The sequence below is a fragment of the Alligator mississippiensis genome, chromosome 6 (genome assembly GCF_030867095.1).
Source record: "Alligator mississippiensis isolate rAllMis1 chromosome 6, rAllMis1, whole genome shotgun sequence".
Classification (NCBI taxonomy): domain Eukaryota; kingdom Metazoa; phylum Chordata; order Crocodylia; family Alligatoridae; genus Alligator; species Alligator mississippiensis.
Window position 1 is genome coordinate 17,145,905 of NC_081829.1, and position 25,843 is coordinate 17,171,747.

General features: G+C 51.8%; 1 protein-coding gene and 1 long non-coding RNA gene across 4 annotated transcripts; one reads left to right on the plus strand and one right to left on the minus strand.

Annotated features, from left to right (window-relative positions):
* Positions 1 to 93: 93 nt before the first annotated feature.
* Positions 94 to 1,091, minus strand: LOC106738083 (uncharacterized). The gene is made up of 2 exons (XR_002090812.2): positions 719 to 1,091; positions 94 to 457 (listed from the first exon to the last, which is right to left on the minus strand). It is a non-coding gene; the product is annotated as an uncharacterized LOC106738083 (long non-coding RNA).
* Positions 1,092 to 1,409: 318 nt separating this feature from the next.
* Positions 1,410 to 14,707, plus strand: MTG1 (mitochondrial ribosome associated GTPase 1). Of its 3 annotated transcripts, XM_059729662.1 has the most exons (11): positions 1,417 to 1,541; positions 1,750 to 1,813; positions 2,122 to 2,227; positions 3,636 to 3,716; positions 5,316 to 5,372; positions 6,052 to 6,142; positions 6,854 to 6,915; positions 7,825 to 7,921; positions 9,062 to 9,143; positions 11,666 to 11,778; positions 12,117 to 14,223. In XM_059729662.1, exons 1-11 carry the CDS (start codon positions 1,445 to 1,447, stop codon positions 12,212 to 12,214), a joined length of 948 nt encoding a protein of 315 aa, XP_059585645.1. In that variant the 5' UTR covers positions 1,417 to 1,444; the 3' UTR covers positions 12,215 to 14,223. The 3 variants fall into 3 exon arrangements, with proteins under 3 accessions (XP_059585646.1, XP_059585647.1, XP_059585645.1); XM_059729663.1 differs by lacking the exons at positions 11,666 to 11,778; positions 12,117 to 14,223 and adding an exon at positions 14,248 to 14,707 and having other exon boundaries at positions 1,410 to 1,541; XM_059729664.1 differs by lacking the exon at positions 5,316 to 5,372 and having other exon boundaries at positions 1,416 to 1,541.
* Positions 14,708 to 25,843: the final 11,136 nt, after the last annotated feature.

Here is a 25,843-nt window from a genome sequence, read left to right on the forward strand (position 1 = left end):
GCTGGCGAGCACCCACAGAAGCCACTGGCAGCATCACTGCCCCCTGTTCCCTGCCACCTATGCATTGTTAGAAGTCTAGTGACAGGACAGACATTGCCAAAAGGTGATTATTTTATTCTTTGTGTTCCAGGATACAGGCAGCAAAACTTATGGCATGGACTTCCCACACCCCTACGGATAAGACCAGGCTGTGGTTTCTGGCCCATGCCCATTTCCAGTCCCATTTCATCAAGGCAACAGTTATTGCTAGGGAGGGATACAAATCCCCCAGGTTTAGTTCTGGGTCTGTGTTCCTGCAAAAGAAGCAAAAGATGTGGCTCAGGAAGGTCTCACACAGCATGCCCAGAAGTTACCAAAGACCAACCAACATGAAACAGCCAGGCCATAGCTACCTAGCAAGAAGCGCAGCAAAGGAACAGCAGTGAAGCTCAGTTCCTCCCTTGGGAATCTCTAGAGGCTGCAAATGTTAAGAGAAACAAGATCCTTCCAGCTTAGGAGCCTGGACACTATCTGCTCCTACACTTGTAAGAGTAGAACTGAACTACTGTAACCCTGTTTTGTACAGGTTTAAAGTTGCTGTGATTTGGCTCACTTGTACTTGGGGGGGGGGGGGCGAAGAGTTAAACTGGCACAAGGCTCCCCACCCTTTACAAAAAAAAAGTAAAGTTAAATCTCTCCACAACCTGACGCTGTGGATCACTTAAAATTCACTACCCACCCTGCCACAATGAGTTTCCACGTGCACTTTATGCCATTTGACAAACTAAATGATGGAAAGCTGTAGGTGCAGCCAATGTCATACACCCTTGCAGGAGATGCCTCACCAAGCGCAAGGACTGCGCGCAGCTGCCAAGTCTTCTCTCAGCCGCACAGGGCAGGGCCCGCGGGACACGTCCATCAGCGCGGGAGCAGCCCGGCGGAGAGCGGGCCGGGGCGGCAGAGCCACCCGCAGCGCCGACGGCCGCGTCCTCGGGCAAAACAGCACGAGGCCTGCTGGGCCGGAGCACAGCCGAGCTCCCCGGCCTCCCCCGCGTCCTGCACCCGGCAGCGCACGGCGCCTTGTCCGGGGGAGGCGGGGGCTTGGCCGCGGGCCGGGTCCCTTCTAGTACCAGTTGGTGCAGACGATCAGGTAGCGCACGTCGTCCAGCAGCGACAGCGGCCAGGCGGCGGGACCAGGCTCAGGCTCAGGCTCAGGCGGGGGCGGGGGCGGAGGCTGGGCAGGCGCGGCCGTGCCGGGGCCGGGGCCGGGGCCGGGGCTGGTGTCGGCGGCGGGCTGCTCCGTGCCCTCGGCGGCGGCGGGAGGCGAGGCCGCGCTGCCCGCGCCGGATCCCGGCCGCTCCGCCATCGCCGCCGGGAAGAGGAGGCGGTGTCCTAGCGGGGTCGGACCGGCCCTCATGTGTCCCCGCCCCGCCCCTTCCGGCGCCGCGGGGAGCTGCTGCGCAGGATGCGGCTGGTGCGGGGCGCGCTGCGGGCCTGGCGGGACAGCTTCGACTGCGGGGGTCGCAGCGTGGCCATGTGGTTCCCCGGGCACATGGCCAAAGGTGAGCGCCGTGCCGCGGCCGGGGCGGGCTGCTGGCGGGGGCGGAGGTCGCGCCCAGCTCCCCGGCCCCCGGCAGTCCATAGCCAGAGGTGAGGGCAGGCCGGGCTCGCCCAGCCCTCCCCTACCGCTGCCCCCCGGGGGCCGCGCTGCCCGGCCTGGCTCTGCCACTACCACTGCCCCCAGGGCTGCCTCTTGTCCTCTCTCCTTAGGACTCCGGCAGATGAAGGGGAAGCTGCAAAAGGTGGACTGCCTCGTCGAGGTGCACGATGCCCGCATATCCTTTCCCTGCCGCCGGCGGTTGTGGGAGCGCAGCGAGGGCAGCTCTGCGGTCTCCGAGCGGCCTCGTCCTAGTAGAGCTGGGTGTCGAGGGTCCTGCTCTCTGAATCTCAGTGTCCGGTGTGGTTTTGAATGAGGTGGCTGCAGGAATTAGTTGGGTTTTTTTAGAAGCACCCCCTGAAAAGTGTGAGTCTATTTCCCACCTTCCAGACGGGGCAGGTGGCATTGGAGCCGGGAGCGCCTGTGTACTCCTGCCTCGGTGCCCTCCAGCTCACCTCCATTGTTCAGCTTCCTTAGTAGCGACACATCCCGTTCTCGGGCCGGAACCCTGTCTTCCAGGAAGCCTTGGGAGTCAGACCTCACCTTCTCCTACTGAACAAAATGGACCTGGCTGATTTAAAGGAGAAATCCGTAAGAACCCTGTTAAAGTCTTCTCTCTTCCTTTACCAGCATCTTACGGCATCGGTGCCCAGAGCGGCAGACTCTTAGAAAATGGAGGGGTATTTTTGATCGGCACATGTCAAAAAAACATTTAGATCAAAGGTCTTAGCTGTTGGGCACCTTGAGGGCATGGTCATAGCCTATGCAAGCTGGTAGTTTTGTTCCTATGGGGTAGGAGAATCTGTAACTTGTACAGTACAGTGGGTCTTCAGTCGACATGCAGCCTCAGAAGCAAAGTCCTGAGTCCCTGATTCTGTTTAGATGTTGCCACTCTGCTTCCCCAGCTCTGGGTAGATGGACACATCTCTGTACATGGCACGTTATAATTTCTGGCTCTAGCGCTCCTTTCTCAAATCCCTGGAATTTGTGGTGCATCTGAGTTATACTTTGGCTGGCCCTGTGTTAAGTGTCCTAACTGGCTTTAGGCACTAAGTGTGTTGATAGACCTCCTCTCTCAAGCACCAGATCCCCTGTTTGATTCTAGAATGGCAGAGCTAAAGAGAGAGCACTGCTGATTTGTGGCCAGAGAAACATCTTGTGCACCTTGATCCAGCCCAACAGGTACTGCCCCACGCCCAGCCTCCTTGCACCGAGTTGTTCTGGGCCAAAGGAAACCAGTCTGGCCCAGAGGCAAGGAGTTTGATGAGATCAGAAGTAGATGACATTCCCATCTCCCTCCCATGGGGAGCAGCTGTTAAATGACAGCTCTTTTAATTCAAGAACCATGCCCAGTGAGCCAACTCAGTCTGCTCTAACGCTGTGCTAGAGAAGGAGGACAGAGTCTGAGATCATGCTAAAAATCCCCCAGGCCCATCTCTCTCCAGCATTGAACAGGTGGCATCCTTCCTGATCTGTTTCTGGGGGTTGAATTCTCCAGAGGCCTCTCAGTTAGGTTTCTCTGAACCTTTTTTCTGGATCCTCTGACTCGCTGCATTCAGTGAGGGGAGGCAAGTTGCCCATAGGGAGACCCTTAAACAGTTGGCAGCTGTCCCCACCAGTATCTGACTAGCTGGTTTGTGGTATGAGGGACAGCCTGATAAGCACCCACTGGTGCTCTGCTTTGTCCACAACTTGGTTTCAGCCTTGCCTGACCATCTTGTCACCGTGGAAGCCAAAGAAACTATCCCTCGGGGTTAAGGCAGGGTGACCCTAATGAGGACACTTTCTGGCAGATGCTGGAAGCCAAACAAGTCTTTGAGCTGTCATCTTCTCTCCAGAAGGTGACTTAAGAGCAGCTGATTGCTGCTGTGCATCTTCTCCAGCTTTAAAACAAATAAGCAGCTGTATCCTGGTTTGTCTTTGTGACTGATGCTGGCCAGTGTCTGGGGTATCATGTGCTATTTTTTGTTATGTAGAAACTTCTCACTTTTATCATTAGAGAATCCTGGAGCAGCTGAAACAGGAAGGCCTCAAAAATGTCATCTTCACAGACTGTGAGAGAGAGGAAAATATCAAGGAGGTAACATCTCCCAGTGAATAGCAATGCCCTGTGAGGTCTGAATGCAAAAGGGACTCTCTATTAATTGGGATCCACTCAGCAGCTAGCACATCTGGGTCTTTGCCTTTTATGTGGAACCAAAGCATTTTTGCCTTTTCAGCTTTCTGCTGGGGTAGCTTGAAGGATTCCAGATAATAGGCCCCACGCATTCCTCCTGTGGTAATGGTTCTGTTATGTTTCTTGCAGATTCCCTGAAGAATTGGATTGGGAGAGTTGCCTCATAGTTGTGCAACTCTCCCCTGGGGCTGTAGTCTGGGCTGTGGGGGTGCCGTGTGGAAAGGTGTTGGAGGACTGAAAATTCAAGTTATCTGTAGTTGCTACAGGGCCATGTACCACTGTGGTTCAAAAGAGATCTTGTTATGGTAGTGGTCTCTATTTCCTGTGAGAACCCAGATGAATGTCAGCAGTCCGGGCATTCCATTTCATCAACCTCCTGGATACTAGAGGTCATGGACTAAACATAGACATTGGATTTTTTGATACATTATAATCTAACTGGCAACTGACTCCCCAGCCCAGCCCCTTTACTTTTCATTCTGTCCAGGAAGAGCACACGCTAACTGCTGAAACTTCCTTAGCCTGATGAAGGGTTTTTGAACCCGAAAGCTTGCTTAATAAATATTCTCCAACTATTTGGGTTGGTCTAATAAAAGATATCAAATTCACCCAAGGAACCTTGTCTGCCAGCAGTCAGGGCAGGTGTTCTGGATGACATGCAAGGACATGGGTTTGGTCGTAATATACCCATTTCACCTTTCAGTTTTGTTAATGTGCAGAGATTTTGATGTCACTTGTACTAATCAACAGAAAGAATAGTCCCCATTTGAAGAGGCTTAAATTATAGCCCATCCTACCAGGAAAGCTTTTTTTTCTCGTAGCATGGTGCTAATGGTATCTTTAATAGTAATCAGTTAATACTTACTATGTGTGTGAAGTATGTGCCTGTGTCCTCTCCTTTGCTGTTATAAAGGTTGTGTGGTGCTGTACTTCTGGTAGAGAGGTTTAGTTAGGGAGTATGCCCTCCCCGCCCCCAACCCCACACACCTCTATATCTGCAGTCTCCTGCATTGGGAAACAAGTGGTCAGTTAAAGCTAGAGTGTAGAACAAGCTAGCTGCAGAGTCAGCCCTGGCTTTCCTTTTGTCTAGGACAGTGATGCTCAAGCTTTTGGCCCCATGGGCCAGATGAGTGGCGCAGAACTAGTCTGCAGGCCAGATTGGACCCTGTGCTGTCTCCACCTTGCCCCATATGGCCTCAGCTGGCCCCCGTTTGCTGGGATCAGGCACCTGTTCAGGGACTGGGGTTCCCCACAAATCTGTAAATTTGACAGGGAACCAGTGCTCCCCCGCATTCAAATTTTCAGCTCTGTGGGGAGCCCCGTGGGACAGATGACATAGTGCCAGGGACCAAATGTGGGCTGGGGGTTGAGCACCCCTAGCCTTGGAAACTGTGGAATCTCTGTTCCCAGCTGCAAGGCACTAGCCATGGAGAACAGAACGAAAACTTCTTGGGGAAAAAGATACCCATGCTTTGCATAAAGACCTTCACTGTATCCCTGCAGGTAGTTCCCCTCATCACGGAGCTGGTCAGCAGCAACCAGCGCTACCAAAGAGCTGAGGTGAGCTAATGGGCAAGAGGAAGAATGTGTAGCAAATGTGTCTAAGGGAGTGCTTTTGAAGTCCTAGCCTGACATGATCCAGGCATAACTTCCAGAAGGGCAATGTCAGCTGAGGGTTTAGCTGGCTGCATGAATGAGAGACATGCCCCTTAGACTGGGGACCCAAAGGAGTTGACCCCCCTGTTTCCACTGGGGTCAGCAGGTGATGTAACTACTGGGGCTGCTGCAGCAGTGTTGTGAGCTTTGCTTCCTGTTGCAGGCTCAGACACTAGAAAAACAGCACATACTTCTGCTTGCCTCTAACTTGATGGACTGGACTGTCCTCACAGTTGTTCTGGCAGCAGTGTGGAGCGAGCGACTCCTGTGGGGTTGTGCTGGATTCACACTGCCCTATCAGTTTCTTTATAAATGCTATTTAAACTGGCTTCCCCCTTTGTAGTGCCTAGAATTAAGGGAAATTTAAGCCAAGAATGTAAATGTAACTAGTGCACTGGCACCTATTCCCCAGGTGAATGGATTCTGAGTGGCATTGGTTCCATGCAGATCCAATTCATACAAGTTTTCTTCATCACTGCTGTTGTTTCCCTACTGACTGGTAGAATGGACCTGGGGACATGGAATGAGGCTGTGTTGGGAGAGATGGAGTGCTTAATCTGTTTGATCTGTCCTGTGATTCCAGAATGTGGAGTACTGCATCATGGTGATTGGGGTGCCAAACGTGGGAAAATCCTCACTCATCAATGCCCTGCGGAGGCTGCATCTCAAGAAGGGTATTTTCTGTGTGCCTTTCTGTCCCTCTGCATGGCTTGGAGGGGGAGTGCCTCTGCCCCCCGGGGTCACAGAATGCCCAGACATGGGTGTCTGGGACAGCAGGCCTTGGGGTGGACTGGGTTAGAAGGAGTTTGAGATGCAGGGAGCCCGTTTACAGGTGATTGGGCTTCCCAGTAACTCTGCCCCCAACTTCAGGAAAAACCGCTCATCAAGCATTGACATAGCCTGCAGTCAGAGACTGTTTGAGACCTGTGACAATTTTCAGCTGGCTCTGCCATGGGAAACAGTCTTTGTGCTGCCATCTTGTCCAGGCAAGCAGGGGATGGGTTGAGGTAGTGCTTGTCTGGGAAGCCTTCTGCTGAGATAAAAGAAGCAGGCCCTGTTTGGTTCTCAACCTCCCTGCAGCCAATCTGGCAGCAGAAGGGCCTGGTAGGAAGTTGTCAGGTGCCCTCTATGTAGCAACATAGAGAATGGGAAACTGCAAAATGCTATGAGGAAGGTGCCATGTATGGAGCACGGCTCTTGGATTCTAGTCAGGGGAGGCACGTGGATGGCAGTGACTTCTGGGAAGATTGATGAAATGAATGTGCCCATGCCTGCCCTTGGGATGACTGTGCTAGAGCCTGTTTTGGTGTGCTGGAGCCAGGTTCAGGGTGCGGCTTTGTTTTCTGACTCTCTCTCTCTCTCTCTCTCTCTCTCCATTTCTGAAGGGAAGGCATCTCAAGTTGGTGGTGAGCCAGGGATCACCAAGGCTGTGCTTACCAAAATCCAGGTACAATCCTTGGGACTCCACTCCTTCAGGCAAAGCCAGCAGTGGGTTCTAGGGTGTCTATGGGGAGAAACTTCCCCACGGGTGTGGGATCAGTAGATGGTAACTACTTGAAATGGCAAGGAGGCTGGGTGACGAGGGTGGGTGAAGCAAAAAGTTTAGCAGCAAAAGGGTTAGTCACTTTAGAAATAACCTGCAACGTGCTACCTTGCTGCAGGATCTAAAGAGAAGCTTTTTGCTTGGCTCTGGGTGATATAACATCAGACTGGAATATAAGTCTGCAGGCCAGGACTGCACTGAACTGATGTCTAGACAGGGTTTGGGAGATAGGAAGTCATCTGATGCATCTTCTATGCCAGCCCTGGGAAGCCCAGTGGCTTTGGTAAGTGATTTCTACCAAGGTTTCGTATTGCATCTTGGGCTGCTTCCAGCAACCCCAAAAGTGTCTGGAGGAAGAACTCTGAGGATTGGTTCAGGGTCAAGAGTACCGTACCCACATCCAGTCATCCTGAACGTGTCCCAGTGAAACCAGGGACAACAAAACGTCAATCCACATGCAGAAGGAAAAGAGGAGATGGCTTGATGTCCTCTGCCCTCTATTTGTTTTATAGTTCAGGTGCTTGGGCCTCTGGTCAGTTGCCAGGTGAGAAACTGGGACTGTTCATCAAGAGTGTTCCCACCATGCTGATTGTCTATGATAGTCTGGGGAAGAATTGAACTGAGACACTCATGCCAGTACCTGTCTATGCCAAAATGGCTGGTGGGGGTGAATGGATCCTGGACTCTTCAGTTCTAATGTGCCTTCCATTCCCAACCCAAGTTTTGCTTGCAATATTGGGTCATGAATGAGAAATGAGCTGCTTGACCAAGGATCCCACACTGTCATGTAACAAACCTGTCTGCCTGTCCTAGGTCTCAGAGAGGCCCGTGATGTACTTGATAGACACCCCAGGGGTGCTGTCTCCAAGAATAGGGAGTGTGGAGACTGGCTTGAAGCTGGCACTATGTGGTAAGATGGACGTTGGTGCTATGGCTGCTTCTGGCTGGATGCTTTTCTTTGTTGTGTCTGGCTCCTTGTGCTCTGTCCAATACCAAGGTCATGATGCTTGGCATGGCTGCAGGGCCTAGCAAGAGGAACATTATTGTGAGGCCCTGGAGCTTGTTATTGCATATCTCAGTGGGATATGGGAAAACCAGCTTGGCACTGTGGAGGCAGCCTTACTGCCAGCTTTCAGAATCACTTGGGAGGGGCTGTGGCACTGCTTTTGAAGAACCAAGGTTGGGACAAGCTGATGCCCTAGGAGAGAGGAGGGGACATAATTAGCATGCCTGTTCTTCAGCCCATCTGCTCTCCCCCCTAGCTCTGTTATCTGTGATTTTGCTGTCAGACAGCGTCTTTCCAGGAGAGTGGCTTCTGGCCATGTAATCTATGCAGATCTTGCCTGAAGACTTGGTCTCTAGGAATAGAAATAGTGGGGTTCACCACCCCTTCCTTCTAAGCCAATGCCTGTGTCTACACGTGAATTAACATATTTTAGTTAATGCACATTAAATCTAATACCTCTATTGTGAGGCACTAATAAAACGCATTAACTAAATAGCATGTTTTTAGTGATGCTTTAATGGGCATTAAAATAGGCTAACACATATTAAAGTGCATGTGTAGACACGCCCCCTGTCTTGAAGCACCCTCTGTTGCCAGGCTGAGCCTGCATGAGCTAGAGGCAGGGATGTCTGGTGAGAGGAGTGCCTCAGAACCTGGATGCACAACATATATTTGTACTGGTGTAACTTGTATCAGGGCCCGGAGTGTACAAACAAGCAACTCCAGTAGCTAATCCAAGTCTACAAGGTGGTGGGGAGCCTCTAATAGCTTGCTTGCTTGCTTTGAACAAACTGCAGCCCAAGATAGAAGCAGATATGTACCATGCTATGCCAGTGTGACTTAGCAGTAGTAGTTTTCCTTATTTCCCCCTCAGTGTGAACATAACACTTGTCAAAATCATCAGGCTGGTCAGGCCAGCTCTGGAGCATATGGCAGGAGCACTCTTGGATTAGAATCTAATGGGATGCTGGAGCCCTGGTGCCCACGGTTGTCTGCAGCTCTGTTGATACTGATGGAGCTCCAGCTTTGCTGTTTCTTTCCTAGGGACAATCCGGGACTACCTGGTTGGGGAGGATGTCATGGCTGACTATCTGCTGTACAACCTGAACAAGCACCAGCTGTTCAAGTAAGGCTCTTGGGACTTGCTGCTTTGGATTGGCTGGAAGGTCATGCCCCTGCCCTCTTCCCACCCTGAGCTTTTGCTTGGAGTCTTTGCTCTGGGGAGGTACCCTTTGCAAAGAGACCTCCTTGGGGAAAGGAGAGGGAGGTGGGAACACTCTTCTCCCAAAATGGGAGTGTGTGTTTCTTGCTTGTGATCCTGGTCAGTGGTGCCTCAGTGTGAGCTGCTTTTGTGGGGAGGGAGGAGGCAGCAGAGCATGTGTACAGGGCAGGGCAGCTGTATTCAGAGGTGAAGTCAGAGCTTTTGGTTCAGACATTGTGAAAACTCTATTCTGGCTCCAGGGTAACCTTGCTGGGGTGGTGAATGCTGCAGGAGGATATAGAAGTTGGGTGTCAGGATGGGCAGACAATGAGCTTGGTGCTTCTGCCTTAAGTACCCCCTGCTGGCCCCAAGGAGGAACAGTACTTATGACCTGGGATCTGTGTTTTCCATTCACCCTGGAAAAAATGGTAAAACCTAGATTTTCTCATTTTAAGGAGAAAAACTCAGATTTTTTTTCCTTTTAAAGGAGAAAAATGTGGTAAAAGGTAGGTTTCTCTTTGCAGGCTGGCAGAGTTCCAGCCTGCAAGGGGCTGGGCGGAGTGGGAGGAGGGTGGTCAGTCAAGGGGTGCCATGTGCATGTGCGCACATACATGGCTGCCAGTCAGTCTACAGAGCAGCTCCCCACAGGTAAATTGTGGGGGGAGGTAGAAAGGGGGGAGGAATTGAGGCCCCTGTACTGAGGGAGGGAGTTGGGCAGGGCTGGGGATGCTGCCCAGCCTGGGCAGTATGTGGGGCTTGAGGCCTGGGGCTGGAATGCATGGCCACAGGGCCCAGGTGGAGAGTGGGACAGAGCCATGGGTAGCCTGTCTGGGGGTGTGTGGAGTGGGGGGCTGGCTCCCTGCCACCATGTGCACTCCAGACAGGACATGAGGGGGTAGATGTGGGCTGCCTGCTGCAGGCTTGGGCTCCCTGCTTTGCTGCCCTCCCCCTGGGGCCTCCGCAGCCCAGCGGGTGGGACCTGGCAGGACAGAGCGGGGCCGGGCGGAGAAGCTCGGTCCTGCTACTGCAAGCCCTGCATCGCTATGACAAGGCACTCCCTACCCACTTGGCAGCAGACAGGGTGGCTGTGCAGTTGTGCCCCTTGCTGCTGCTGGGCAGGCAGGGGGCACCTTGCCATGGTGGTGCAGAGCTCCCTGTGGTGGCGTTAAGCTTCCCCACCTGGCTACGCTCTGCCTTCCCATGCTGGGTCCTGTCCACTGGGCCGCAGAGTCCCCAGGGGGAGGGCAGCAGGGTGGGGAGCCTAAGCTCACAGCAGGCAGCCCACATCCAACCCCACAATGGGCTATGCCATCTGTTGGGGAAGGGAAGCTGGGCTTCACGCTCTGCTACAGCAGTTGTTGCCTCCCACATGCAGCAGCTGGGGCTTGGGTGCTGCTGGAGGGGCGGGGGTTTTGGACCTGGGTCCCTGGCCCCATAGCCTTGGCAACTGGGGGAGTGTGACAGGCTCCGGCAGGGCCAGGGGGGTCTATGATTGGGGAGCAAGGAGCAATGGCATAGGCAGGATACCAGTATATTAGGGCTGCTCAGCCCAAAGCAGTGGGAGGGAGTGGGGGACACAGCCACAGCTGAACCTGTGTCTTGGTGAGTGAAGGTGGCAGGGGAAGCTCTGATTTTGGGGGTTTTTTCATGGAAAAATCAAACACCAAAATGTATAGGTATTTAGAATTTATTTTATTATAGTGATTGTGGCACTGGTAGGCTTCCAAAATGCTTTAAAATTGTAAATATATCAATAAAACATTGTGTTCAGCTGAAACCTATATATATAGTTGCATTTCATTTTAATCATTAAAAAACCCATGATCCACATTTTTCCATCAGAGAAGTTATGATTTTTAAACAGAAAAAACCAGGATCCGTGCTTATGACTTCACAGGGACAACAGGAAAGTCTCCTTGGAGTGGGTCACCAGTGAATAGGGCTTGTGGAGCAGATGGACTGGTGGTTTCTGAGTTCCTTTACTTGTGGCCCCCCCTGGGGAAGGCACTCTGTTGTGTCACATGCATAGTTCCCCTGTGCAAGCTTCTTGCTGCCATCCAGCACAGGAGGAGCCCCAGCCTTTTCCAGAGGGTGATGCTGAAGATGCCCTTTTCCCAGTGCCCAATCCTGTGCCCTGTCTGCCTCATGGCTGGCAGGGTCCCAGAGACCCAAGGGATGTGGCAGTATGTCACTGATTCCCCTGAGCAGACACTGAATGTTGCGATGGGTGCTCCATGGTTATGCTAGCTGCTCCCCATGGACTGTCTGGGAAAGGCGACAGCCCTGAGCAGCCTTCCCCATAGCTAGCGGTTGGGGGTGAGCCCTGCTTGGAAGCTGCACTGTCTCCAGCCCTTCTGTGCCCCATCTCTGCACTAAGAGCTTTTTGTAGCACACATGCTGCTGCCTTGCCTTGTGGGCAGTGACCTGCATACACTGTCTCTGTACAGGTACGTGGAGCGCTATGGGTTGGATGCGCCCTGCGATGACATTGAGAGCGTCCTTAAGCGAGTGGCACTGAAGCTGGGCAAGACTCGTAAAGTGAAGGTGCTCACAGGGACAGGCAAGTGCTCCAGCCTACAGGAGAGGTCATCAGGAGGGGTAGTGCCCCCAATATCCAAGAGGTGTTCTCATGGTGGTGGGAGGTTGATGTGGGGGGGAGGTAAAGGAAGCCGGGATGCCCTGTGAGGTTAATTGCGGTGGAAGGAAGATGAAAGCCCTGATCTCACAAGGCAGTTACTTGGGGTCCAGGGAGAGCCAGCCCCACCCCTGGCCCAGAGGTGCGTAATCCAGGGACATCAGGCAGCTGTGGGCTCTATAGCCCAATGAAAGAAATGGGTCAGGAAGGCTGGACTGCATGTTTGGCAGCCTCCCCTCCACAACCTTGGCCTTCTCTTGCAGGGGATGTGAATGTGATTGCACCTGACTACAATGCAGCTGGTTATGAGTTCGTGCGCACCTTCCGAAAGGGGGAGCTGGGTAAAGTGATGTTGGACTGAGACCCTGTACCCTACCCAGCTCCATGTACCTGTGTTGGGATTGGGAAACAAGGGAGGAGAGACATGCACCTAGCACTGGTGCTGCCTAGGGAGTCTTCTGCAGCTGTCCTTTTCTTCCTTTGGCAGTAGCCCAAGGGCTTCTATTTTCCATAATTGCAAGAATCACGTGCGTCTCCTCTTGCCTAGGTGGGGTGGCAGCAGGGTAGATGTTTCTTCTGCTACCCTGGATGGAACTGTGGATATTCCAGACCATTTCCCTCCTTATATATGTGGCTGCAGACCTCATCACTATGGAATTCTGGTTTCCTCTGTTAAAAGATCCAAACTTCTAATAAACATCCAAAATCAAACGCCAAAATATATAGCTATTTTGAAATACATGGATTTTGAAAATCCACATTTTTTCACAACATTAAAATGAAACACCACTGTATTTATGGGTATCAGTTGAACACAGAACTCCCTCTGCCCCCTTCCCTCGCTAGGATGCAGGTCCAGCTGTGGCTCTTCCCACTGCTGCTTTGTGGTGCTGAGAAACCCTGATATGCCCTGATAACCCAAGCCCCCCATCCCCATCAGTGCCCCGCAGTGTGTGGGTCTGGGGGAGTTGTGGGGGCAGGAAAGGTGACTGACCATAAGCAGTGCTATAGGTGACGTGGGGACGTGAGGCCCCCCCGGTTTCTGCGCCCACAGTGGAGAACAGGGCTGCAGCCTGGCCAGACCAGCACCAGGCATGGGCTGCCTTCATGGCCCAACAGGCAGAGCCTGGTATGGGAAGGTGGCATGGGGTGGCGAGACTCATTGCTGCCACCACTACGAGCCCTGTGCCAGCTGCGCCACCATGGTGAGGTGCCCATTGCCTGCCCCTGCAGTTGGGGGACACAAGCTGCACCCACTGTGGCGGCAGGCAGGGGGCATCATACCAGCTGTTGTGGGGCTTGTGACAGCGGTAGCAGCAAGTCTCACCACCCTGCTCTGTCCTGTGCTGGGTCCCAACCTCTGGCCTGCAGGGGTACGTAGCTCCTGCCTAGTGCTAGTCCAGCCAGGCTACAGCCCCATGCCCCACTGTGGGTGCCAAAATTTGGGGTACATGCCCTCCTCCCCATGCCCTCCAATGCATTACCTCTGGCACCTGAGCACACGGCAGTGGGGAGCTGCCTCCCCCAGCAGCACCACCAGCCCCAGCTACCAACCCTGGCCCACTCCCTCCCTCACCGTGTGGGTGCAGTGTGAGCTGCTGCCTCCATCTTGCCACAAGTTGTGCCCCCCTACCCCCATAGACTTGCTTGAAGACAGCTGCTGGAACTGCTCTCCATCACACTGTCTGAGACTGTATTGTTGGCCTCTTGCACATCGCTCTTCTCCCACTACCCCCAGCCCCAAACAACTCCTTGCAGGCTGGAACTCTGCCAGCTTGCAAAAGGAAACCCATGGGGTTCCTGCATTTTTCTCCTTTAGAAGAGAAAATCACACATTTTCCCTTTAAAGGGGAAAGTTTGCATTTTTTCCGCAGCAAATGAGAAACCCAGTTCTATGCTCATCACCTGCCTTGGGCCCCAGTAGCCACATTGTTTCACTGCCCCTAAATCCTGAATTTCAGCTGAGGCAAGGTCTAATAGTGCTGAATAGGCCTTTGGATGGCTAAGGCCTAATTGGAAACAAAGCACTGTATCCATATAGGAGTCCTGTTCTGTTTGGACCATTGCCACCTGCGGGATGGGCCTGTCCTCCCCTTCTGTGAATGAGCAGAGGATGCCCTTTGAGGGCCCTTGGGAAGTGTAGCATGAGTTCTATTCCTATGTTGGGAATTGTGCTGTCTATGCACAACTGTTTGGGCTTCATGTCCTTGCTATGCGGCCAAAGGCCTGTTGGTCCTGAGGCTGGAGCAGGGTCACAGCTTTTCCTGAGACAAAAATGGAAGGTTTTAAGTTGTTTTTTTAAAATAAAATTTTAGCCCAGCCTTGGGCTTGCTACTCTGGTTTAACATTAAACTGGACTCTGTTCTTTCACTGCTGGTTTGTTCATTATCCCAGGTGCAGTGTTACAACCGACCAGAGGCAGAAGGCACAAGGGTATGGAGGGGAAAAGGTGGGCATAGATCTTCTGTCCAGAAGCCCCAACATCACCAATGAGAGCTGCATTTTCACCCTGGCACAAGGCACTGGTTTGGTGCAGGCATGGCACATCCTGGCAGTCCTCCCATGTTGGTCTGCTCTTTATCCTCAGTAGAACTGTAGTAGCTGCAGAGTGAGAGGGAAGCTGCTGCTGAAGATCCCTTTCCAGCTGTGGTGGATGAATCTGCTCTTGTGACTTCTAGTGCTGCAGTTAGGTGGTGCAACCTATGCCCTTGCCCTGGAGCAGCCTGGGATGCCAACCCTCCCAAGGCTGCAGTCAAACACTCTCCTCCCAGGCTTTTATTTCCACATCACTGATTTAAACATTTATAAAAATATTTACAAATAAGAACCATTAAAAGTAGGCTGGTGTAAGAGACCTTCCTGTCTGCAATGGCATTAGGGCCCTGGCCGTGCTGCTGGCATATGGGCCTTCTGGCTGCACATACGGAGGAGGGGCAAACACTGTTAATGTAAACATGTGATAAACTAGTTCTTCCCTGGGTCCTGCCTAGAGATGAAGTGAACAAATTGTAACACCACTGGGGAGGTCCTACCAGTCTTCAGGATTTCAAGGAATGGCTATAGACTGGGGAGAAAGGGGAAGGGGAGCACAAAAGGTCAAGGTTACCCCTTAGAGCAGTGACTCTGCAGCTGCTGCTTGCCTCAGTGTTGTGGCAAGCCTGCTCACAGTGGCACACAACCTGGGTACCTGAACCTGCAGGTGTGCTAGGGCTGTGGTGCATAGGAAGGCTATGCAGGAGCTGCCACAGCTGGGCAGTCAGGAATGAGCCTGCCCTACCCCAGGAGCTGATTGTGGGACCTGTGACTCCCACCTGGGCATCTGTGCCTATCGATAGGTCCAACTCTTCCTTCCCCTTCCCTTCATGTGCCAGGTAAATGGACTCCAGCATCTCTGCCCCCTCCTCCCCCAGTGCAGTATAGACTTCAGTTTCCATGCACGTGGAGGCCTCGGGGAAGAGGGTTGTTAAGAGCACATCCCCTTCTCTTCCACCCCGTGGAATGGAGGAGGGGAAGCTGCAAAGCCCACAGCTGCACTGGGAAAGGCCTCATAGGCTGACAGCTAAGGTTGAACACAGCAGGAGGGAAGTGAGTAGGTTCTGACCAATGCTTCTAGATCTGCTTGTAATGGGATGGAGCTGTACAAATTCCTTCTATGGGCAAGATAAAGCCTGGGGAACTCAGCTTAGCTCAGAGGTTTCTATACCTGCCCCATGTAAGTGTACTTCCGTCGGGCTACTGAAGACTGGGTGAAGATCATCTCTTCACTTGTGTATCTACAGAACTAGTTACACATTTCTGACACAAGGTAGCAGAGCTAAGACCTGCCAAGGCACTATGTGGCAGAGGGCTGCTGGAGATGCAGCATCCCCTTAGGTGGGCAGAACTGTTATTGCCTTGACTAGGTCTGAAGGTCTCATCTGCTCTGAAATTTGTTGCGCTGTCTTCAGGCAGTACTTGTCTCCTGCTCTAAGCCCAGCCTGCCTATTCCAATGGAAATCCTCCCTGCCATTCCAAAAGAGCAGCAACTTCATGAAACTTCTGGTTTGCAGTTAGCAGAGAACCTGCTCCAGCATGAACCAGCAGCTGCTTTGCTGTAGATCAGGACACAGCTGGACCTGATCTGATCTACAGTGTTTGGACATCACTTTTATAGAACCCCTGATCCATTACATGACTGACATTCTCCATTCACTGCCAAAATTTTGCATGGCCTTTTCTCCCCTCTGAACCTGGTTCTCACAGTCTGATTTCCCTGGCTGATCAGGACACTTCAAACAGCAGGTTCCATCAGCTAAGGAGGAAGCCATGGTCAAGAGGAAATATCCTCAGTTTTTCCATGTTAACTAGGCAAACCATGCCAGGACCCTGGCAGCCTGCTGCTCTGCACCTAATGCATTTCACATCATCCCCACTACAAAGCAAAGTGCCTTGGAAAGTGCTAACTTATGTCAGAACCAACTTCTAGTTGCTGAGAACTTGCAAACTAATTAACTGATTTTCTTACAACTTCTCCAGAAATTCAGACTTTGCTCTGAGATGATGAGCTGAAAAATGGGACATTTTGCTGCAGTTTTCATGCAGAACAAGCACTATCACTGAGCACAAAATGGAGCACTATTTTTCCTCAGTCCTGTATGGGCCCCATTTCATGGTCAGTACAGCTGGAGTGTTTGCTGGGCCTTGGTTCTCCCCTGGTCAAGGAACAGACCACAGATTGGACAGGGTATAAGTAAGACAGATCTGCTGCTGGCTGGGACCCTGGGTGACAGCTCCAGGTGCAAGCCTTGTCCAGGGTTTGCCTGCTGTACAACTTATTCTACACACAGCTTTGGACTGCAAGAGATGAATTAGCTGGAGCCAGTGGGTTGTGATGGGCATCACTTGGAGTTCAGCACCTTGTGGTTTGGGGAAAGCAGGGAGGCAGGGAGGAGAAGCCAGACACGGTGAATTCTTGGCATGAACGATGTAGGGTTGCCAACCCTTCTGGATTGGCTGGGGGACAACTGGAATTGGCATCGATCTCCCGGTGACTACTGAAAGCAATCCAGGAGATTGATATTGTGAACAGGTTGAACAGTACAATTAATGACTAGAGGTGCACTGATACATCAGTCCCATACTGGATCAGCACCGATATAAGGAAAATTGACAGTATCAGCAATTGGCTTTCTTTGGCTGATGTGGCTGATCTTGTCGCTGATAAATGCCCCATGCATGCACACAGCTGCAGCGCAGCACGCAGGCAGCCAGGAGCGCAGCACGGCAGTGTGGAGAGCAGCTGGGTCTGGATGGTAAATCTGTTGTGAAGGAAAGAGTGTGGAGAAGGGAGGCGCAGATCGAGGCCCCTGCAGTAAGGGAGGGAGTGGGGCTAAGGCAGGGACAGGCGCTGCGGAGCCGGGGAGGGGGACTCCTTCCAAATTGTTATTGGGCCCACCTTGGCTCAGTGGCAACAAAGCTGAGTCCCTCATCTGCATGGTTTCACATGACTAGTTGTTGACCTTCCCTGTAGCCCCAGGGTACCACTCCCAGTCCCCTGCCAGCACATCTCTGCAGCATCTCAGTCCCAGAGCCTGGGGGCACGGCAGGACAGGGAAGACACCAACAGCTCCCTTGTGCTGGGAGGCATGGCAGTACTCTCCTCCTGACTCTGCCTGAGTCTTCTGACCCCTCCCCAGCCTGTGGCACATGCTCTGCCCTTTTGTCTCAGGCTGGTGAGCAAGCTGTGTCAGGAAACATATTAAACATCAAGAGGGGACACTTCACAACAAACAGCAAGGACAACAATATCTCTTGCTGGGGGACCTTAGGAACTGCTCCAGTTTGGGTCATGAACTGCCCTCACTGAAGATAATGGCCAAAGTCCAGGTGAGATCAGAGGATGCAGGAGCAGATCTCCCATTCAGCTGCTCCTGTCCCAGCCTGCTGTGGGTCCCCAGCTGCTCCAGTCCTGCAGCAGGCAGGACAGCAGCTCAGTCTACAGGGGTGGGGGACTAGAGCAACACACCACAACCAAGTAGGGAGAGGAGAATGGGCCCATGCAGGTTTGAGCTGAGCCTGGGGCCCTGACCCAGCATGAAACCGCCACTTTGAAGGGTCAGCTACAGGATCAGGGCAGGAGAGCAGGGCTGGATGCTAAGGCCCTCTCAGATGGAAAGAAGCTGGAGGCAGGCAGTCACCAGACAGAATGTGAAAATAGTAAAGGGCCGGAAGTCACAGATCTGAGCAGCTGATGTCCATGATCTGTAGCTGTAGACACCATTGTCTGTTCTGTTACCATGCTGGAACTCCATGCTGTTATCCAAGCCAACTTCCCCAGACAGCCTCATCCTCCTTTCGGTCATTCCTGCTGCCACGCCTGCCGCTGCCCCTGCTGCCGCGGCTGCAGCCACCCGGAGCGCGGTGCCCGAGGAGCGATAGTGAGGAGCAGACTTAATCCGGGGCCGAGCTTTCCCCCGTGCACTGCCACGGGCTGCTCCCCGAGCCCCACCCCGGCCGCCCTTGCAGGTGACGCCATCACAGAAGAAAGCAGTCAGCAGGATGAATGTCCAGCATATGGCTGTGCTTCTCTTCATGCTGGGGCTTTGAGAGCTGCACCTGGGCACAAGAAGCAAGAGGCATTGTCAGCACTGTGTGTGAGGCAGGGGAATGCTTGTGCGTGTGGTAGGGATGCCCCATTTGCAGTGGGACCAGGGTTAGAGCTCTACCATTTGGACAGATTTCACCACAAAACCCAACATTTTGATTCTAAAACAGTGCCTCATGGGAACTCCTGGAAGGGCTGGGCTCCCCAGAGGATGCATGCTGTCGGCTCAGCCAGGCTCACAGCCATACCACAGCAATAACTCGCAATTGCCTGTCAGTAAAAGACAGCAGAACTTGGTGCAATGTTGGATATGCTGCTTGAACCCAGGATCCTGGTCTACAGAAGAGAAAGCAAGTGTGGAGCACCACAGTGACAATGGAGAACTAGAATATTTGGGCTCCTGATTTTTCTCCAAAGCCTCACAATTTTCCACGTACCCTCCCATTCTAGTCAATACAGCATAACTTCCTCAGCTTCCTGACACTTACTAAGCACTCTGAAAATCTGTAAATAAATTTGTTAATTAGTTTGAATTCAAAGTGATTAAAACAGGCCCTTTAAGAAACTTCGTGTCAAACAACTTGGTGTTGGACCCTCATGCTGCCCCTATACATACCGTAACTGCACAATAGGAACTCCTCAAGCTTCCCACCTAGTTGAAACTCTCTGACATCATGTGCATTAGCCACGGGTGAATATTTTCTTTAACAATTTCCCACATTATCCCTTAAAGCTGAACTTCTTTCCTTCAGCAAGAGCCACAACAGAACATAGGCACATTGTCACTACAGCAGGGTCCAAAGCCCTGAGATGGAAGACTGGGCTCCTACAGTGCACGCACCAAGTTAGGTGACTCTCAGGATGGGATCCAAAACAGGTAGCACAGAAGCAGAGAACTGCCTAAGAAGCAGAAAGGTGCCTAAGTTACCTCACAGGAACCTCTGAGGACAGGGGACCTTGCCTTTCTTTTAGGCACCTTCCTCTGATCAGGGCTCACAAACCCAAACTCTCTCAAGTAGGGCTGTGCGAAATTTCGCCACCAGCTTTGTTTTGAGATCGAAACAGCAACATCGAAATGAAACAGATATGGTAGAAACAGCCTCGAAACGAAACAAGGCAAGTTGAAATGTTTCGCCGTTTCGCCGCTGTTTCGCCGTTTCACCCATAGTCTATGATGGGGAAGGCTGAAACAGCGTGTACCTTTGTCATTTCTGGCCAGATTTGGATAAAGCTTGCAGAAATGGTAGCCCCTTCTAAGGGCATGATGTGTGCCAAGTTTCAAGAAGATAGGTGCAGGGGGTTCAAAGAAACTGCACCCTAAAATCCTGAAAGCGAAACTTGTGACACGTGTACATATTAAGACACAGCGGGGTCAAAACTGCAGGCATGCTAGCCCCTGCTGAGGCCACAAAGCCTGCCAAGTTTCAAGGAGACAGGTGCAGGGGTTTGGGGGGAACTGCACCTCAAGCTGCTGACAAGCAAAACTTGTGACATGGGTGACACTGTTTGTGTTAAGGTGCAGCAGGGTGAAAGCTGCAGGGATGGTGGCCCCTGCCGAGGCCAAAAGCCTGCCAGCTGTCAAGGAGGTAGGTGCAGGGGTTCTGGGGCCCTGCACCTCTGGCCGCTGACAGGTAAAACTTGTGTCATGGGTGCTTGTGCAACTGTGTCTGTCTTGGGGCACGGGAGAGGGTAAATTACTGCAGGCCTGGCTGCTAGGTCCTGCTGTGGCTGTAAAGCCTGCCAACTGTCAAGGAGATCGGTGCAGGGGGGTTCTGGGGCCCTGCATCCCCAGCTGCTCACAGGCAAAACTCATGACATGGGTGCTTGTGCAAACTTCTGCCTCTCATCAGGCAGCAGGACTGAAGATCCCCCATCACTTGCCACCACAGACCTGGGGTAATAATTGACCACAGTATGAATGTGAGCCAGCAATGCGATGCTGTAGCTAGTAGGGCCAACAATACGCTGGCATGCATCAATTGATGCATCTCCAGCAAAACCATTGCAAAGAAGTGATTCTCCTGCTCTGCTTGGCTCTTCTCAGCACTGGTGAGACTGCAGCTGGAGTACTGTGTCCAGTTCTGGGCTCCACACTTTAACAAGGACGTGGTAAAGCTTGAGAGTCCAGAGAAGGGCTACCCATATGATCAGGCAGACTCATGTTCAGACTGTAGTAAATTATTACCCCCAGGTCTGTGGTGGCAAGTGATGGGGGATTTTCAGTCCTGCTGCCTGATGAGAGGCAGAAGTTTGCACAAGCACCCATGACACGAGTTTTGCCTGTGAGCAGCTGGGTGTGCAGGGCTCCAGAACTCCCCTGCACCTATCTTCTTGACAGCTGGCAGGCTTCGCGGCCACAGCAGAGCCTAGCAGCCAGGCCTGCAGTGGTTTCTGGCCTCCCTGCCCCAAGACAGACACAGTTGCCCAAGCACACATGACACAAGTTTTGCCTGCCTGTGGCCAGAGGTTCAGGGCCCCAAAACCCAGAACTCCTGCACCTATCTCATTGACAGCTGGCAGGCTTTGTGGCCTCCACAGGGGCTAGCATGCCTGCAGTTTTGACCCCACTGTGTCTTAACACATACACGTGACACAAGTTTTGCTTTCAGGATTTTGGGGTGCAGTTTCTCCGAACCCCCTGCACCTATCTCCTTGAACCTTGGCAGGCTTTGTTGCCTCAGCAGGGGCTACCATCCCTGCAGTTTTGACCCCACTGTGGCTTACCACATATATGTGACATGAGTTTTTCCAAGACTTTAGGGTGCAGTTTCTCCAACCCCCTGCACCTATCTTCCTGAAGCTTGGCATGTGTCATGCCCTCAGAAGGGGCTACCATTCCTGCAAGTTTCATTCATATCTGTCCAGAATTGACAAAGTTATAGCCTGTTTTGACCTTCCCCATTATATCCTATGGGCGAAATATCGAAACAGGGTCGAAATGGCAAAACGTTTCAACGGAACGAAACTGAACAGCCGTTTTGACTCAAAAGTTGAAATGAAACACTGTTCTGTCAAAACATTGAAACGCTGATCGAAACAGAACGCTTCCGTTTCGCACAGTTCTAGTCTCAAGTTAGTTGTTTATGCCCACCCAGTCCTCAAAGTCCAGTGGAAACAATATGTGGTGGTAGTGCTACCCACAATAATCCAATATGCTTCTCAGCCTCTTGAAGGCTCAGGACAAGTACAGTGGCTTCTTATCCTGGCAGGGGAAATACCATGTATCTGTGTCCAAGAAGGCAGTTTTTCTGAACCGCACCGCAGAAGAACTGCTCTTCTGGCATGTCTCAGTACCTGCCGAGGTGCAGTGGAGGATGTTTGCCGGTAGTAGGGCCACTTACGGTTCTGGACTCTTGGATTTGGAATTAGTTTTGGCTAATTTGGCCTCAGATACAAATTAAATTAAAAAAAAAAAAACCCCAAAAACTTCTGTAGTGAGTACACTCGCACTGAAAAAGGGGAACCAAGGCTCAGTTCCCCTCTCTGTAACAGCAGCTCCAGGAACAGGTCAAGGAGAGATGTCCCGGTCAGTGTGGGCTCCTACCAGAGCTCCAGTGATTGAGGTGGATTGCGGCCAGAGCCCATGCTTCTGCATGCTCTGGAACCTAGAGGGTAAGAACTGCTGTTGTTGACCCTTCCCCTTCCTCTTCTCCCCCGCTGATTCAACAGCAGGGAAAAGGATAGAACAAGTCTGGGGAGGGAAGTACTCCAGAGCCCCCCACAAAGCAGGTGCTCCAGTCAGGTCCCAACCAAGAGCTCATGTGCAGTGGAGCCAAGGAGGTGATACCACTGAATCCCCTCTGGATCTACCCGGATCCTCTGCCTAAACAGCTTCAAAACTCTTTCTCCACCTGAAGGCTGCTGCAATACCTAGCAAAGACACGTTGTGGAAATTGTACCATCTGGTGGAAATGGCTCTAATTTGCATAGAGCATGTTAGCATTTACTGGAACTCATGTCAGTGCCTAATCACTGGGCTATTATGAAAGGTGCTGTCTGACACAATGTTTTACTTAGACCTCTACCTTGAAGCCACAAAAGAAACAGATCCCCAACTCATCTATGGCATCATGGGTGAGTGCTTTAATCCACGGCAGCTGATCTGATTGACGTGTTCTGAAAATACTTGATGAATGCAGCTCTGCAGTTGAGAGGCAGATAAGTTCCTAATTTTGTATACTGATGGGGCTTGGGCATAAGTTCAATGTCATGCTGCCCAGGATGGCATGGACTCAACATGCCAAAAGTACACATTTAGGTACCTAATGAAATTCATGGCCCATGGACTTCAGGTGCCTGGCCTCAGAACTGAGCCACTAAGGCTCCCTGTGCAGAGCCTGAAGAAAATATAGTAGTTCAGAATGGGAAAAAGTTAGAATGACCTAATTTTGTAGCCCAGCAGTTAGGGCACTGCTTAGACAGAGAGATTCATGGAGACAGAAAAGTCTTGTGTTCAAGTCCTTTCCTCAAGGGCTGCTTCCATATTTTATATTAAATAGTCCTTGGATAAAATGCTGTAAGAACTACTTCACAGTTAGGGAGGCTAGGATCTGGAACCAACTTCCAAGGGAAGTGGTGCTGGCTTGATGCCTACCTGGCTGGGGTCATTTGAGCCCAGTTTTCCTCCTGCCCAGGCAGGGGGTCAGACTTGAAGATCTACAAGGTCCCTTCCGACCCTACTTCTATGATTCTATGCATAAATATTCCTTGCAGCAAGGCCTCCCCTCTCTCTTCTCAATGCCCTAACAATTAGATTAGAGTCAGGTTCCCTCTTATTTTTCCCTATTGCCCATGAGTTTTGCACTCTAGGTTGTACACAGGCTCAGATTCAACAGGAAGGGTGCAGTGTGGCAGCCTCTGACTCCATTCCCCCATCCCTTCCCTTCCAGACTTGGTGGTTTAACACTCTCTTGACAGTGAGAACTTTTCAGGCTAAGAAACACCTATGACTCGGGTCTCCCATTTCCTGAATGAGTGCCTTACCTGCCAGGTTTTTGTACAAAATTATGAGCTATTTACATGAACTCTGCAAGGAGCTCAATCCTGTTGGTACATGTTATGTGCCCTTAAAGCACACATAACAGATTAGGTCCCTCAGGTGTTGCTATGTCTAATTTCTGGATCCCAATCAGGCTTAGGCAGGGATTGACCATTGAGTTGCTGAAACCAGCCTGTTGTAGGTGTGACAGAAGCAAGATGAGAGACACCATGGGGTTTTTAAAGTCAAAATGAGGTGCCAGTTGCATGTGGGCAGCAACTGAGCTGGACTAGAGATTGTGTATTCCAGTTTTAGACTCAAACACTTAATTCCTGCATAAACCCTGCTTTAGGCAACCAAGTCCTTTATCAGTTCTGGCCCCTTGGTCATTCTGTAGACCTAGCAGGGCTATGAGAAGCTTTGGGTGGTGATTCAATTCAGAGGAGATTTGGCCCAATTCAGTGGCCAAATCTCTGAATCTGAATTGAATCAGGGGACCACTTAAAACATCTGAACTGACTTGGAAAAGATTCGGAAAGCTTCGGCGATTCGGGCAGTCCCCACTGGCTGCTGCAGGGAGCTGGACTCCATGCTGGTAAGTAGGGGGCAGTGGAGGAGGGGCTGGAGGAAGAGGGAGGGGACCATTGCAGGACATGAAGGCCTGGCTGAGGGGGATTCCCTGCCCTCTATCAATATTGACCTCGTGAAGGAACACCTTGAGAGGCTGGACACCTTCAAGTTAGCCAGCCCTGACAAGCTACACCCCAGGGTACTCAAGGAGCTGGCAAGAATCATAGCCCGGCCCCTGGCATGGATCTTCCAAGAATTCCTGGTGCTCTGGTGAAGTGCCTGAAGATTGGAAGAAGGCCAATGTGGTGTCTATCTTCAAGAAAGGGAGGAAAGAGGACCCGGCCAATTACAGGCCCATCAGTGTGACCTCTATCCCGGGGAAGGTCTTAGAAAAGATTATCAAAATTATCAAAGAGGCCATTCTTTACAGACTGACTGATGGCAACATCCTGAGGGACAGCCAGCATGGGTTTGTTGTGCGTAGGTCTTGCTTGACCAGTCTTATTTCCTTTTATGACCAGGTGACCTATCACCTGGACAAGGGAGAAGAGATTGATGTCATATAGCTTGACTTCAAAAAAGCCTTCCATCTGGTATCCCATGATCACCTCTTGGCAAAGCTGGCCAATTGCAGCCTTGGGTCCACCATGATCCGCTGGCTGGGAAATTGACTCCGTGGTCGGACCCAGAGGGTGGTGGTTGACGGAAGTCAATCGTCATAGTGCCTTGTGACCAGTGGGGTCCCTCAAGGCTCTGTCCTTGGACCCATATTGTTCAACATCTTCATTAATGATGTAGACACTGGAGTCAGAAGCAGACTGGCCAAGTTCGCCAATGATACCAAACTCTGGGGTAAAGCATCCACACCTGAGGACAGGAGGGCGATCCAGGCTGACCTTGACAAGCTCAGGAAATGGGTGAATGAGAACCTGATGGTTTAACACCGAAAAATGTGAGGTTCTCTACCTTGGGAGGAAAACCTGCAGCATCCTTATAGGCTCAGCAGTGCTACACTGGCTAGCATTACAAATGAAAGGGACTTGGGGGTAATGATTGACCACAAGATGAACATGAGCTTTCAGTGTGATGCTGTGGCTAGTAAAGTGAGCAAAACACTGGCTTGCATCCATAGATACTTCTCAAGCAAATCCTGGGACGTCATTCTCCCATTGTACTCGGTCTCGGTGAGGCCACAGCTGGAGTACTGTGTCCAGTTTTGGGCCCCACAATTCAAAAAGGATGTGGAGAAGCTTGAGAGAGTCCAGAGAAGAGCCACGCATATGATCAGAGGTCAGGAAAACAGACCTTACGATGACAGGCTGAGAGCTATGGGACTCTTTAGCCTGGAATAGTGCAGGCTCAGGGGCGATCTGATGGCCACCTATAAGTTTATCAGGGGTGTTCACCAGTATCTGGGGGAACGATTGTTCACCAGAGCGCCCCAAGGGATGACAAGATTGAACGGTTATAAACTCCTGCAAGACCATTTCAGGCTGAACATAAGGAAGAATTTCTTCACTGTCCGAGCCCCCAAGGTCTGGAACAGCCTGCCATCAGAGGTGGTTCAAGCGCCTACAGTGAACGCCTTCAAGAGAAGTTTGGATGCTTATCTTGCTGGGATCCTATGACTCCAGCTGACTTCCTGCCCCTAGGGCAGGGGGCTGGACTCAATAATCTTCCAAGGTCCCTTCCAGCCCTAATGTCTATGAAATCTATGGGGGTATCCTTGCCATGCTCCATCCCCTACCTGCTCCCCCAGACTCCCCCACAGCGCTCCCTGACCCTCGCCCGCTCTCTCAGCCCCACCTCCCATGGCTGCCCTGCCTGGCCCCAGCTCATAGTTTCATAGTTGGTAGGGC

Coding starts and splice junctions, on each gene's coding strand:
- MTG1 (XM_059729662.1), top strand. CDS start 1,445: ATGCGGCTGGTGCGGGGCGCGCTGCGGGCCTGGCGGGACAGCTTCGAC. Junction 6,916..7,824: donor CTGTGCTTACCAAAATCCAG/GTACAATCCTTG, acceptor TGCCTGTCCTAG/GTCTCAGAGAGGCCCGTGAT. Junction 7,922..9,061: donor CTTGAAGCTGGCACTATGTG/GTAAGATGGACG, acceptor TTTCTTTCCTAG/GGACAATCCGGGACTACCTG.